At 43.8% G+C, this 14699-nt stretch overlaps 2 protein-coding genes across 3 annotated transcripts; one reads left to right on the top strand and one right to left on the bottom strand.

Annotated features, from left to right (window-relative positions):
* Positions 1 to 8339, top strand: acp1 (acid phosphatase 1). 2 transcript variants are annotated; one of them, XM_068724587.1, is made up of 6 exons: positions 1 to 71; positions 601 to 674; positions 1329 to 1442; positions 4907 to 4968; positions 5758 to 5863; positions 8035 to 8339. In XM_068724587.1, exons 1-6 carry the CDS (start codon positions 29 to 31, stop codon positions 8110 to 8112), a joined length of 477 nt encoding a protein of 158 aa, XP_068580688.1. In that variant the 5' UTR covers positions 1 to 28; the 3' UTR covers positions 8113 to 8339. The 2 variants fall into 2 exon arrangements, with proteins under 2 accessions (XP_068580688.1, XP_068580687.1); XM_068724586.1 differs by lacking the exon at positions 1329 to 1442 and adding an exon at positions 1143 to 1256.
* Positions 8340 to 9584: 1245 nt separating this feature from the next.
* alkal2a (ALK and LTK ligand 2a) lies at positions 9585 to 13509 on the bottom strand. The gene is made up of 6 exons (XM_068724632.1): positions 13092 to 13509; positions 12198 to 12555; positions 11672 to 11725; positions 11474 to 11554; positions 11251 to 11323; positions 9585 to 10545 (listed from the first exon to the last, which is right to left on the bottom strand). The coding sequence occupies exons 2-5, from the start codon at positions 12487 to 12489 to the stop codon at positions 11259 to 11261; spliced, it is 492 nt and encodes a 163-aa protein (XP_068580733.1). The 5' UTR covers positions 12490 to 12555; positions 13092 to 13509; the 3' UTR covers positions 9585 to 10545; positions 11251 to 11258.
* Between the last annotated feature and the right edge of the window lie 1190 nt (positions 13510 to 14699).

Genomic DNA, 14699 nt, shown 5'->3' with positions numbered 1-14699 from the left:
TGACGTCATACAAGACCGTCTAAGCAACATGGCGGCCACCGGAACGAAGTCGGTTTTGTTCGTTTGCCTGGGTAAGAGACATAAATGCGTCATTTTACACTGAAGAAGTTCATGTAATCCTCATAGAGGATGAAACAAACTTCACATACGACCAGTAAACCGATAGCTAAGCTGCGAACTTTCAAATAAACTTCACAAAAGGCGCCTTAATTAGCTCGCTAGTCGGTAACGTTGTGCATGTATGTACTGCTGGTGTGAAGCCAGGTGTGGTGAAACGTCACAGTGTGATTTGCACACGCGCTGAGCGTCTTTACCTGCGGCCCTTCTCGTTTCTCAATATGTATATACTCGATTACTTTCCTCGACTCCTTGCTTATTTCCGCAAACGGGAGAGGCGTTTGGACACAGATATTGTATCTATTTTGTACTTTCACACTGTTTCAACTACCAAATATTGTGTATACAGTGTATTGACTATGCGTGTGTGTTGCTCTTGCTACCTCAAGTGTTACAGTTTTTGGTAAAACTGTTCATAAACTCCTTTTTAATTTGTTTAAAACATGGCGTCTAAATGTGTCGTGTTGTTTGTGGTTTTCACAGGGAACATTTGCAGATCCCCGATCGCTGAAGCGGTCTTCAGGAAGATGGCGACAGACTCTGGTGTCGTAGACAAGGTAATGTCGTGATTAATCCATCATTACGTCACATTAAATGACATTTAGAATACATCTCATGACCAGCAATATACTGCTGTGGACGAGGGCGGCAGCAAAACGTATTTCAGCCTCCTAAAATGTCCATCTGAATACAGCAATATCTCTTTAAGTTTATGCTATATTTTTATTGTATTTTAAATGTGGAACTGAACTGTATTGAAAAGCGTGGTTCCCCATACAGCGTGGGGAACTGTATGGGGAACTATGCGCATTGTTTTCTCCCATGTCGGTGCCTGCCTCTCCAAATTGGGGGCGTGCACTAATGCAACCCTGCTGCAAAAAACACCCCAACTTCCCCTTTTTTAACCGATACAAGTGGGAAACGAATGGCAGTACAAATTTGCATGACCCACCACACATCTGTACGCGAGGGTATGAACCATTTTTGCTGTGTTGTTGTTGTTGTTGTTGCTCTACTCTGTCTAGTGGAGGATAGACAGTGCTGCCACCTCCAACTATGAGATAGGAAGCCCTCCAGACCACCGCGGTCAAGCCTGCATGAAGAGCCACGGCGTGCCCATGCAGCATGTGGCCAGGAAGGTACGAACACTCACCTCTACGTCTCTCTTAGCGGTAGTTAGCGCCCCCTTTTTGTGTTCTCTGTTGTTGCAGTGGGTCATAGACAGTGGCGCCACTTCTGACTGGAATGTAGGCAGCTCACCGGATGCCCGCGGTCTGGCCTGCCTCAGGAAGCATGGCATTGAGACGAGCCACAGGGCCCGACAGGTACAAGCAGCTCGTCCCGCGGCTCCTCTCGCCTCGTTCGTGTTTCGTGTGTATGAGTGGGATGTTTGTAAGATGGCGCCTGCTAGACACCCAGGTGCTGTTAACCTGTCACTTAGCATACTGTAGCTTTTTCCACTTTTGATACAGGTTCATTTCTCCTTTTTAACCTGCAGCTGCATACTGAGCGCCACACGGTTGCTCTATCCTAAACAAGCACAGGTTCATCTGACCTTCAGCTGAACTGGATGTAAGGTCCAGCCAACGCTGCAGATTAAGAGGAATGTCGAATACCATAAGTCTGTGTAGCAATGATGCCGGTTCAGTTAGCTTGTCTTTCTTAAAATGAAGCTTTGCTTGGAGCCAGTTCAGGGCATGTGTACATTATTACGTAGTCGCCTCCATTTGGCTTTTTAAATGATTCGATACAGATGTGTCACGTTTGAAATGTACTTACACAATATTACATTTATATGAGATATAGTTAACTCATGCCATATGGGGTGAAATATATGACCTTTTATCTCATATTGGAATGATTAGAACAGTAGAAATGCCGTTTTTTAAACGACGCGGGCGGTGAAGTCTACAGGGGGGGGGGGGGTTCAACATCTAAGGTTTTAAAAGATCAAGCGACTTGTTCCAGACAACACGGGTTTAAACTTGGTCTTAAAATATGAAGTGCAGCAGCAGCAGCAGCCCTCCATATTTAACTTTACAGCTTTACTTTAGTAAACGTAAAGATCTTCCTACAGGGAAGAAAAGTGGCAATGGTTTATGAGACTTGAGTTAGAATGTCTATATGGAGTATTAGTGTCCACGGAAATTCAAAATGTATCAATAAAAATGGCAGTTTTCATCAAAAGTAGTGTTATGTTGGAAGTATATGTTTTTTGTATTAGGCTTGGGCAGTATTTTGGTGTTACCGTATACGAGGGTATTCAGAAATCCTGACGGTATGATTTTAAATCCAGACGCTCTGCTTTCTATTGGGCTGTATTGATGTGATGTATCGTAGTTCACGGTACGCGCCACAAGAGGGCGTTCTCCACTGGTGGACCAGGCAGCTGAGCTCAGAAACATGGCGACTACTAGCGGTAGGGATGACGTCACAGCACGTGTTTCGGGCTATTTTGGAATTATTATTCTTCCAAAATACAAAATCAGTTTATAGCCACATGATTTTATTCAACCGCCAGTCTGCCACCACCACCACCACCCGCACATCGTCTCCGTTCAGTCCCCCGAGGCGTCGGTGTCGTAGCTACCCACTGTGTGCGTGACGTTACAGCGGTGCAGTGGAAGTTAACTTTGGCTCGGGCTCATTTAAGGTGGACTGACCTTCTTTAAAGTGGACCAGCTGTTCTCATCTTAGCGACAAAGTGGTCGGGCACTAGTCAGTGAAACGTCAGGAAGGTATATAATAGAAACCAGCCGAGCGTAATGTATATTTGATTGTGAAAGTGAATCCATTGGCCAGGTCTGTCTCCATACTGTTCTGTAAAATGATGGCATCTGTGTGCATGAAATATTGATGAAGACAATCGAACAATTGTTGTATTGTATTAGTTTCAAATCCTGAAACGGGTCTGAAATTACAGCAAGATGTTTGTCCATGTAGGGCCTTTGGGCTTATCCTCTGTTCTTAAAACAGTCTCTTTATGTTTCCCTGAGAGGACTCGGGGGTTTCACCCTGTGCTTGAGATCTTCCGTCTCGCTGGTTTGTCTCTCTGCAAACCATTTGGTCAGACCCTCGTCTAATCTCCTCAAAGCAGGGATGGGGAGGCTCAACCCTCGGCTTAAACCCAGCCAAATCCACACAATGAGCTCCGACAAGCTTTTTGCTCTTTTCCTTCTTCACCCTTCCCTTTTTCGTTACTGTGGGAGTTCGAGGTGCCGGGGCCATCCGGTCCTTGTATAACCAAAGTAAGAGCTGTGTCTGTATACCCGGTACTAAGTCGAGCATGTGTTCAGTGGGTGTTCTGTTTGTGATTTTTATCACGCAGCTGGGGGGTGGGGTGGAAGAGAGTGTCGGGTTTTGGCGACTTCAGAATTGCGCTTCTGCTCTTTGCAGATGATGTGGCGGTGTTGGCTGACAAGTGTGAAGCAGTCGGAATGAGAGTCAGTACCTCCAAGTATGAGGCCATGCTTCTCTACCGGAAAACGGTGGATTGTGTGAGGTGCTGTCCCGAACGAGGTGCTTCAATCTCGGGAACTTGACCACGACTGAGCGTAAAAGAGCCAGAAAGCCTCTTTTAATACGAGATTACCACTGTTTCAGTTAGTGTGATAGTTCAAGTTAGACATGAGCAGAGATATCAACAGAAAGGGTGTGAATGGTAAATAAGTCATCAGACCTTTTTATGGCTATGCATTAATATGTTAACAGTCATACTACTGTGTTGTTGCATGAATGGCCACAGCTGTTTATGTGAGTGAAGATCTCTGTATATCAACATCTGGATCGCAGGACTTTTGTTTGTGTCTTTTTGTTCCTCTCTCTTTTCACTCGTCTGGCATTCCTATAAACTGACTCTCAAAACCCCAAACTATTCAGGGCGCTGACTGCTTTTTCTTCTCCCTCCAATAAACAGTGAACACTTTTCTCAACACCCCTCCATAAAGTTGTTATCCTGAAGATTTCAGTCGTGGTTTATTTGCAACATCAGATGTGGTTTAACGCACCAACAAAAAAAACCCTTGAGCCGCTTCTTTTGTCAGAAATACAACAACATCAAAAGAGAGCTGTTGCATCCGTTTACAGTGCGGCTAGCTGCCCTAACCTCAAGTTTTTTTAAACAAATAAGTCGGTTAACAATAATCTGATTTCATACTTCAAACGGCGAACGAGGTTTTCCACATTACGAAAGGTCACAGAAACGTCTCCATCAGAGCTAACCGTGGTTACAAACGCGTTACACGTCACAATAAAAGCCACCCTGTGTGTCGCCAGGTGAAAGCTTTTAATGTGAAACAGCAGCAGCAGCAGGAAATGTGCAGTGATGTATTGGTGGAGTTTTCTTGTAAACAATGTTTACATTCAGTGTCACTCCCCTAAACTCATTGTACGTATTCTTGAGGTCTAACAAACATGTTGATTTCATTTCTTTCCTCAGAAAACATTTGCAAAGCCGAGACTTTTTTAAAAATCCTGTAGCGTTAAAAAAAACTCCACGGGAAACCTTAAAGCAGCTGTTGTACAGGGTTAAGAGCGTGAACAATAAACTAATGAAATAAAATATAAAACACTAACGCTGAATTACCTGCATGCTTCGTTCCCTGTGAATCCTTCCAGTGGCGGACCCCGCCACTAACGAACGTTTAGTTTAATGTTTAATCTATTAAAGATTTAAGGTTTATGGGAGCCTTTATTGTTGTTTTGTGATTGATTGATTCTCATAGAGAGGCTCTGCCGTACCGTGTCTCCACACAAAGCCAGAAGTAACATTTGTCTTTTCTCCTTCCAGGTGACCAACGAAGACTTCATGAGCTTCGAGTACATTCTCGGCATGGACGACAGCAACATGAGGTACGCTTCATTCAGCCCGCAGCAGCACAGGCTTACTCTATCTGAGAACGTAGCTCTCCGGTGGACGCGGCCTCTGAAAGCAGCGGCGTCATGCATCGAGTGTCTCGGCTCAACGAAGGAAGCCTGGGATCAAGAGAACATTTGCCCGGAAGGAGGTCAAACTAGGTTGTCCTTCTGTCTCGGTAGGGATCTGTGCTACTCCTTCACATGCACATCAAAATGGTGGTAGCATGGAGTAGAACTAGCTTGTAGGTGAATGCCTTCCTTTTTAATGAGCAATATCCTTTCTTAAGCTCTTTCCAAAGGTCAGGGGGAGGGATATTTTTTGATACTTTGAACGTTTAGGGATCATTTTGAGATCACATGCCTGTGGCAGATCTGATCTGTAAGCAGCTTACTGAGTTCTTTGGATGCCTCGTCTTTGGGCAGGTTTTTACCCTTTCTCTCCCACATAATTTTTTTTTTTTTCCTCCACAAATGTTAAGCTGACCAGACTGGGAAAAGTAGACCCCCGTCTTAGACAAAAGGCACTCTGTCCATGTTTAGTTGTCCTTCTCACAAAGCCCATCTCATTGTCGTCACCTTGAAAGTGATTAATAGTTGTTTCACCGTCTTAATAAAGCTCAGAGCATTGTTTGTCAGTGCTTTGGAAGGAAGTTAATTGCGTTACAGATATTCATAAAGGATGATATGGATGTGATGATATGGATGTTCCACCTCATATCTAAAACATTCAAGTGTTCTTCTTCTGCTCTCCTGAAGCCACCAGCTTTCTCTTTGTCTTCACAGTGAGCTGAACAGAAGATCAAGTCTGGTCAAAAACAACCCAGCAAAGGTGGAGCTGCTCGGTTCATATGACCCACAGAATCAGCGCATCATTAAAGACCCGTACTATGTAAGTATTCAAGTATATTCTTCTGTTCGCCGTTTTCACACATAATTAAGGCGATTCTTGAGCGTTTGATCATAATAATCCCCATTTTTGGGACAGTGTGTTCGTGGGGAAAGCAGTGGCAAGAGTCTGAATAAATAGAAGATTGGAGACAACCTGAAGACGAGATCCCTAAAATCAATGTCGTCAATTTTAACTTTATTTGTCAAAATGATAACTGTCATTTTGGACAAAATGATTCTAAAGATAGAGCCCAAAAAACTTAAAGACAAAACTTTCTATAGTTATTATCTTTGGATAATTGTTGTAATTGTTTACTCGTATCACAGCCTTCGTCTGAACATTTCATTCTTCTGGCAATATTTGATCTTAATTCACTTTTACATGTAAATTAACAAATAGTTTTAAGATCTGGCTGACAGGTTTTGTTTATTGTTCCCGTCGCTCACAGTAATGCTGATTGGGGAAAATAGGTTTTCAGGGCCAAACATCTGGAAATCACAGAACATTGCAATATTCCGTTCAATGGCTGCGCACCTGTTGAGCAGAATGTGTGTCGTCTTCAGGTGGTTTAACTCCGGAGACGATTTGCTCTCTAATGGGAGGAATGGGATCCTGTCCAGGCATGTTGTATGAAACGGAGCCAAAAGAAAAACACGGTGAACTTTAACGGTGAAACGGCAGCACCGTCGGTTCTTTGATTCCTCTATTGGAATTAAATGGCTGGCCATAAAATAAAAAAAAAAAGCCATTAACCATTTTGTATCCATATAAAATATGCCATTGAGCCCTTCCAGCCCAGTTAACGCTACAATAAAGTATTTTAACACAACTGTTGTTCAATTTGCTTCGAGGAATAGTTGAGATTGGTCTGCAGCGCTCCCTCATCCCTGATGTTCTCCACATGCTTCCTCTGCAGCGGAACGTCCTGCCAAACGATTCAGACTGATGAGTCCTTGGCTGCTGTATTAAATTCTTCTTTGGGGGGGGGGGGGTTATGAGTGGAAAGGAGTAACGTTTTGATTAGTGGTGATATGCTGTCGATATCCTAAAATAATAGTAATTTACTATGTGGTCTTGATGGATGAAGTGGAACAATGAAACGCTCGTCAAAGTCTAATTGGCAGTGATGAAAGAGAGAATGGTGGTGGACCACGGTGGATGTGATCGTAGTATTTAGTTTCAGAGTTGTGCTTTAATCACCACTTTTCTGTGTGCGGTTAGTGTGTGTGTGTGTGTGTGTGTGTCTGTGTGCTGCTAGCTTTTAGCCAACAGAAGGGGATTATTAATGCTCTTCACTGGCACCACGGTGTGGATGCTTCACAGTAGTGGATGGTGCTGGATCGTGGTCGACAGCGAATGAGCAGAGAGGAACTTGACGTCAGAGCTGCTAAATGAATGGAGACGTGTGCTCTGATCACAGAAAACATCTGCTGCACATCGACTCCAGCGTTTCCTAATCATGCACACGATACACCATCTCCACCAGAAGAAGATTGGTAATAACTTTGGTCTTCTGACTTCTTCTAGCGCCGGAATCAGGTCGACGTTTTTAATGACATGGCGGCGGCCTCGACTGGTACTTTTGCGTTGCTAATTCTCTACTTAAGATGGTGAAGGAGGTAAACGCAGGCTGCAGCTTTAACCCTTTCACGGTGTGCTTTTTAGTTCGGGGGAGGTAAGACCAATAACGTCTTATCCACCGGTCCGCTGTACGTAGCGCCGCCCCCTCTCGTCACTTCTGGCTCCAGAAACACAAGGTGGGAGTGGCCAAAATGACGAGTGACGTCACGGTGACTTCGTCCACTTCTTCTAATCAGTCTGTGGGTTAACATTATACCTGCTGTACATCGTGACCTTTGCTGTGGTTGTGAAGGTTTTTTCCATAAAAATCGATCAAGATTTCAGTAAAAGCTTCCCGCTTTAAAACCTCAAAGCACTCTTGCTGCTTTTTCTAAATTGTAGGTGTTGTGCTCAAGCTAACCTGTTTCCTTCTCGGCAACATGTTGCTCTCATCTGATGGTTGAGTAAGAAACTAACAGTTTATTTGGTGTTTTCAAAGCACAGACTGTTCCCTGCGTTTCTACAGCTGTATTGTATAAAATCCAGCAGGTGTATGTATGTACGTAATTAATTACATGATTGATTTATTTTCTCCCGTTTTTGTCTCACAGGGGAGTGACGAAGACTTTGAAAAGGTGTACGAACAGTGCTTACGCTGCTGCAAGGCGTTCCTGGAGAAGAACTCCTAACAGCATGAGGCCTGAAACTGATCTCTGCTAAATCTGTTGAATTAACAAGAAACAATCAACCAAATATGATTTGACTGTCACACAAACGCATAACGTCATTGGATGAGCAGGAAGCGTTTGTCTCAGTGTTGTAAACAAACCCCACATTCTGTACGTTTAGAAGGATGCTGCGTGGACGAGTTTGACTGTAAATTTATGTGATTAATACAATAAAATAAAAGAATGACTATCGGAGGCTTATTTTACACACAAATCCTTATTCTTTACATTTTGAATTAGGTATTTCTGTGTGTGAAGACATCCTTATTATTGACAGAACATGTGAGGTGTGCAGGTCAAAGGTAGCGCCGGCCTAAATCTGGTATTACAGCTCCTTTTAATCTGAACTAAGACTATATTATTACTATTATTAGATATCAAGTGTATCTCATGAATATTTAAAAACAGATAAACTCAATCTGCTCCCACTCTTTTCCCTTGACTTGACCGATCACCGCTGGCTACTTGTCCGGTGGTGGTGATCCCATGAGGGCGGACTCATCAGCGCCAATACAGAATTAGCATGCGGTGCGATTCATCTGCATGCGGTGGAGTTGTGGTTTCACCCTAGTGAGTGAACATTGAGAAAGGGCTGCATATCATTAAACTTGGGTGGACTCTAAAGGTTCGTTGAACCAACTGGAGCGTTTCCAATTGTAAAAGAATTTAGTTTTGGGGCGGTATAGTTGTCAAGGAGGGGCGGCAACTGTGAAGGAGCTCGCATGCGAATCGAAGATTAATTGAGTAAGATTTCAAAAACAGCAGATGTATCCGTCTTCTGGTCCGGGTGAGTCGAAAAGTGCCTCTTAGGATTTTGGACACAATATGGTTCAATCTGCTTTATTCAGTACTGAAATGAAGCAGTTTTTGGCAAACTTTGTTCCCTGATGCCTGATCACACAAGCACTGCTAGGGGTTAATATTTCAGACCAAACATCCTGTACAAATCCACTGTGGTTCAAGCAAATAATAGTTTCCATGTTCAGTTAAATATGCTTTCTTGCGGGGAGTTGGATGAGCCGATCGATGCCTGAAAGTAGCCTGGGTCTGTCTGATAGAACATCCACCTGCTGGCTCCTCTAAAGCTCACCATTACCCTGGATAATCGGGCTACACGGTGAGCAATGTTCATACTTCTGGAGTGTGAAGTAGTGCCAGTGAAACGTTCAGTGTGGAGTCTGTGGAGTGTATAGAGTAATTGTTCTTGAAATGTGCTTTCTCTTTTGTTAAAACACAAAAACAGCACGATAGTAGAGAACAGGGTAACATTGTATTTGTCTCAACATTTCAAATAACACTTAAAAACTCACTTTCACCAGTCAAGAGAGATAAGTTGTTTTGCAATTTGTTGAACCGGCCCGTTTAAAAGGGCCTTTTTTTCGCCCAGTGTGAATGTTTTTATCGTTGCTGATCTGCAGCGTGAAGTTCACCGTAGTCGCAGGACTCGGTCCAGTCATGTGGTCCATCAGGGAACATTCCACATTTCAAGAAGGAAAGAAAACACTGCACCAGACGACAAGGACGACCCACATTTGTACCAATCTTATAATTTATACGTGTATTTAACAGCCATTTCATAAATGCAGTCACTTTAATTTATGGTGGATGGATTCCTCCTATGCTTTACAGTATGTACATGTGTCTCTTGTTTCATATGGCCTATAGTCTGTACAGGGAAACCTTTACGACAACTCAAATATATAAATATAGATTTTCGATCCACAGGAGGGCTGCGATTACAACCGCCTCTTCCTTTTTTCTTGCAAAGACACAGAGAAATGTCAATTAATAATTTAATCGCAGTTCTTTCTCAGTGTGAGCACAAGTGGCTGAAGCTATGCCGTGATGCCCGGGGGTTTGTGGGAGCTTATTGTCTGCATTAATGCCTAATGCAGCAGCAGAAGGGATGGGCTCAACCCACAGCACTCATACGGACCGAACCAATCGCACAAAGCAAGTCGTATCAAATATATCTTACATTTGGATTTTGCTCTCTTCTGAAAGAAATTAACAAAATAAAAAAATATGGAATCCCTTTTTTTTTTTTTGTTTGTTTGTTTTTGCAACATCTTTTTGGATGCCAGCAGGAAAATAGGCCTGGTGTCTGCTTCTCTCAGCCACTCGCTTCTTTCTCTCTCCACTCCTCCTCAGCTCCGCCGTCTCTATCTCGCTCTGGTTTCGTTGGCTGGTTGCCTCCCTCGTGGTGACAGACGTCCATCGAGGCGCAGCCGGAGCGGTGGGAGGCATTAATCCACGCGGTGGCAGAGCAGACCTCACTGATGGCCTAGTGTCAGTGAGGGCTGCTCAGAGTTTTTTTTTTAGGCTTCCCTTTCACTGTCCAAGGCACTTTTATCCCAAGTTGTCTTTCTTGTGGAGGACTTGTTTGCGTTCAACCTGCAATGAGGAGGAAGTGAAATTCAGCACCGTCTCCAACCGGGCAGCCCTTGACAAAATATTTGCTTGCCAAAAAAAATCAAAAAAATCACAATAAATCACGAAACTATCGCTGTGCTGCTGCTGAGGCGTGTGTGTATCGACGCAGCACGCCTATCACCATGGACATGCAGCTGAACTGCAGAGCCAGGACACCACAGTGTACAAATACTACATAATACTACATTACAAGTAGTGTAGAACGGCCCCTTTTGAACCTTCATTTAGTATTTTCCCCAGAACTCTAGTGGAGAAGAGGTATAAATACATGCATTCAATGGAAATATTCAAATGAAGTACAATAAGTGCCCCCAAAATGATGTAAAAGCCCAATTTTTGGAGACATATTTTTAAAGTTTAATGATTAACACCTACAGTGGGAATTGTTCTGCATCGAGTACTTTCACTTTGGATTCTTTGAGTACATTTAGATAATGATACTTTTACTTTTACTTGTAGCAGCATTTTTACATTGTTGTATTGCTATTTTTACTCAGCTAGATGACCTCAATACTTCCAACTTGTCACATATGTCTTTTGAAAGTCATCCTTCCTGGATATATCCCAACACGCCGTCCCTTCGACCATATGTCCTCTGTAGCGTCTTCTCTTTAACCCTAAACAGCAGAACGCGTGTTTGATGTAGAGGAGAGTGTGTTACGCTACCTTGTGCGCTACCCCTCTGTGCACTGCGGGCTGCCGGCTAGTCTTGTGAGGAGCCGAGCACATCTTTTGAAGTCTGAGAAAGAGAAGATTAAAAGGAGAGACCTGCGTATGAGTGGATGCTTTTCACACGGTGTGATGACATTGAACTGACAAAGAGAGACATTCCTCTGTGTGTGTGTGTGTGTGTGTGTGTGTGTGTGTGTGTGTGAGAGAGAGAGCTTACAATCAGGTGTTGTGCAGTCCCTGGTGTGGTGGTAGAGTCTGTACACATGCTTCCTGCACTTGGGACTGAAGTAAAGCGGACCTGAAAGGGAAGACAGCAGGCTGTGAGAGCATGTCCGGCACTGCACGGTCACCTGCACCAACATGTTTACAGCTAATACAGTGTGTAAGGCTATCATGTATGTGTTTCCTCCCTCACCTGTTAAATGTTTCAGGAATTTCTCCTTCTTTCTGAGATCTCTGGGGAATATGACTGTGGAAAGAGAGAAGATGGGAGAGAGGTGTCAGGTTTAACCTATAGCTGCCTTTACATAGCACAGACATTTGCCTAAAATGAATTTACTGGACTCAATCCCAGCACTAGAACTGTCAATTAAAGCCTGGGTCAACTTTGATATCCAGCGAGAGGCCAACAGAAACAACAGGAACTCATTTTGAAGCATATTTCCTCACTTACCTCCGGTGGTATCTAGCCATGCAGATGGTTTTTGTTTGATTTTTTTTCTCCAGATTTTGAGATTTCTGCCTCCAACCAAATATCTGCATTGCTAGATAGCACTTAAGGTAAGTTAGAAACATGTGGTGCAGCACCCATTTGACTGTATCCCGTGATAGCTCCATCGCTCTATAATGATTATTCCAGTAGGCTACATCCTTCATTAGAGGCTACAGCATCCTCTTGAGATCCAACACTAGAGTCCCGCCCAGAAGCACAAGTCACTCACCGACAACCTGATCGCCTCTGTCTGTTTTCAGTCTGTTTAAGTCCTTTAATTCCACCGCAGAGCTCCTCGTCTGTGACGGTGACGGGGCTTCCCTGTTCGCGCTGTGGCGACCCCGGCTCTGCTCCACGTGCCTCACGATCTCTATCATCCGCCTCAAGTCCTGCCGCGCCTCCGTGCCGGCTGCAGCGTCAGACGATGGGGCCGCCGAGGGCGCGCTCTCGCCGCAGTGAGCGGTCAGCGTGCACAGCAGTAGCACCAGTCCCATTATGACGCGCTTACGTAGTCCGCTCATAGCTCCCGTGGAGAGCGAGCGAGAGGAACAAAGTGAACTACTTCTCCACACAGTTGAACTGTAGACCTGCAAGAAGGATCGATGCATGCATGTCAAGATGATGTCAGATTCACAGAGAAGGAGTATTTTAACCGATGACTGATGCATAATTCATTCACAGAAAATCACAGTTGGAATAATGTGTCAAGTAAATAGTAAATACGTCACAAGGAGTCCCATTTAAATACATGCTCTTACTTTGTCTCTAAACTATCTTCTATCATACGTTTGCGTCACACATCATTGCTTATTCTTCATATCAAAGTATTGTAGTTCAGACAAATTTTGCTCTACATTATTTAAAATCGTTTAAGAAGTGATAACCTGAATGCTATTTTGGTCATAAACCTATAGAAGTAGGCTACAAGTTCATAAGTCTTGTGACTTAAGTGTTTTATTTATTTAGGAATTCGAGATTTTTATTTTACAAAAGACAGTTAAGAGCAAATTACAAATACAAAAGACCACACGAGCAACAGCAGCACTACGTTATATAAGAAAATATTGCTTATATCTGATCAAAGAGATAGGCCTAAGTGATGGGATAATACAAATATATTTACCTTTGGGTCGATACAGTCTTTTCAAACTGCGTGATTACGTTCCGTGCGTCCAAACATGGAAATAAAGAACTGTGCGCAACTTTAGCTCCTCGCTTTTGCCGCTCCAAAAAAAGATGTGCCCTTTAAGTCTGTTCTTCTGTGGGGGAAATCAAAGCGTCTGAAGTCATATGAGTGTTCGCCGAGCATCTGTGGTCATCCCTCCAGGCCGACTTCAGGGAGAGAGTGGACAAGCAGCCAAGTGATCCGGTGCTCCAAGTCCGGTGTGCGTCCTCGCTGAAGTAACGGATCAGCTCACTTTTTTATCTCCGTCTCGCAGACGCGGTGACCTGTCCCTTGTGGGTTACTCCGCCGTGTCTGTGATAATAATAATAATGATAATACGCATTATTGGTACTCCTGAAGCAGAACGTCCACTTGAGTCGACTGACCATCACTTGAACGCCGTGTGAAGTTCTCTGCGCCCCCCTCCTTTCGGTTACTCTATTTATTTGTGCGATATGCAGTTACAGGAAGCGTTTTTCCGACTAATACTTCCAATGAAATTTCCAATTAGCCCAGCTCACGTCGTAAATACCACCATCTCGGTGGAAACGCTCTCATATTAATGTGATTCTCATAACTTCATTTGGAGCCATTGCGCACTTTACATCCATCATGGAGATTGAAACACAATTACGCCCCGTTTGAGGGTGATTCTATGAAAATGAATTACGCACGATTTTAAAAGTTATTGCACTGTAGTTTCTGGTCAGAACAAACGACTACACGGCATAGTGGAGCTTTAGCCCACAGAAGGTTTCTCCTCAGATTAGTTTGTACAGCTTTCTCCAAGCAGGGCGTGCAATTGTTTCCCATGACCCCCCCCCCCCCCCCCCCCTTCAAATCTAACTGACCAGTGAGGCTCAAATATTCTACTAGTACTAAAACACGTTGAGGGGAATCCGCATGTTTCAGAACTAAGAAAGTAAAGTTTATGCAGCACCACAAGTCAAAAAGTGTAACATGTTGCCTCATCAAAACTAAACTTCCAAACAATGATGAGTACTTTTTAACCGCAAAGTAACTCGTGTGACCGTGCGTAAAACCTTGGTGCTGAAAGGACAGCGCGCACTGTCACCCAGCTCCGAACCTCTTCTCCGAAGAGTCACGTCTCTGCGTTAACTCAGGAGACGTTCCGGTATAATGACAGACAGGTTCTCTTAGTTGGAACGCAAGGATGGCAAATTGTTATCGATCAAAACGATGACAGAAGCTATGGATATTTGGTTCCCCTGGTGATTCACACCAGGATGATGGATCTTGTTTTTTGTAGATCAGAGAGAATCGATCCAACTTCTTGGCGGTGTAATGCGATATCCAATAACATTGATCAGCTGTGTCAGACATGCTTTGCATGGAGAGCAAATCTGCCTTGCGGTTGCAGATGAATTTAGGTTTTTTTTTTGCAGCACGAGACCAGTGTGATGATTAGCGTACTGGACATCACTGGTACGTTTTGGGAGCAGGTGGCGCAGTGGTTTGAGAAGATACATCCACCAGACAATCCTGATCCTTCGCCCATTTATCACTGACCTCTGACCTCTGACATGCACGTGGAAGACTATAAAG

This window comes from Cebidichthys violaceus, unplaced genomic scaffold (assembly GCF_023349555.1).
Source record: "Cebidichthys violaceus isolate CVI_PGR_0920_01 unplaced genomic scaffold, fCebVio1.0.p SCAF_31, whole genome shotgun sequence".
Taxonomy (NCBI): domain Eukaryota; kingdom Metazoa; phylum Chordata; class Actinopteri; order Perciformes; family Stichaeidae; genus Cebidichthys; species Cebidichthys violaceus.
This window is presented reverse-complemented; position numbering and strand designations above follow the sequence as displayed.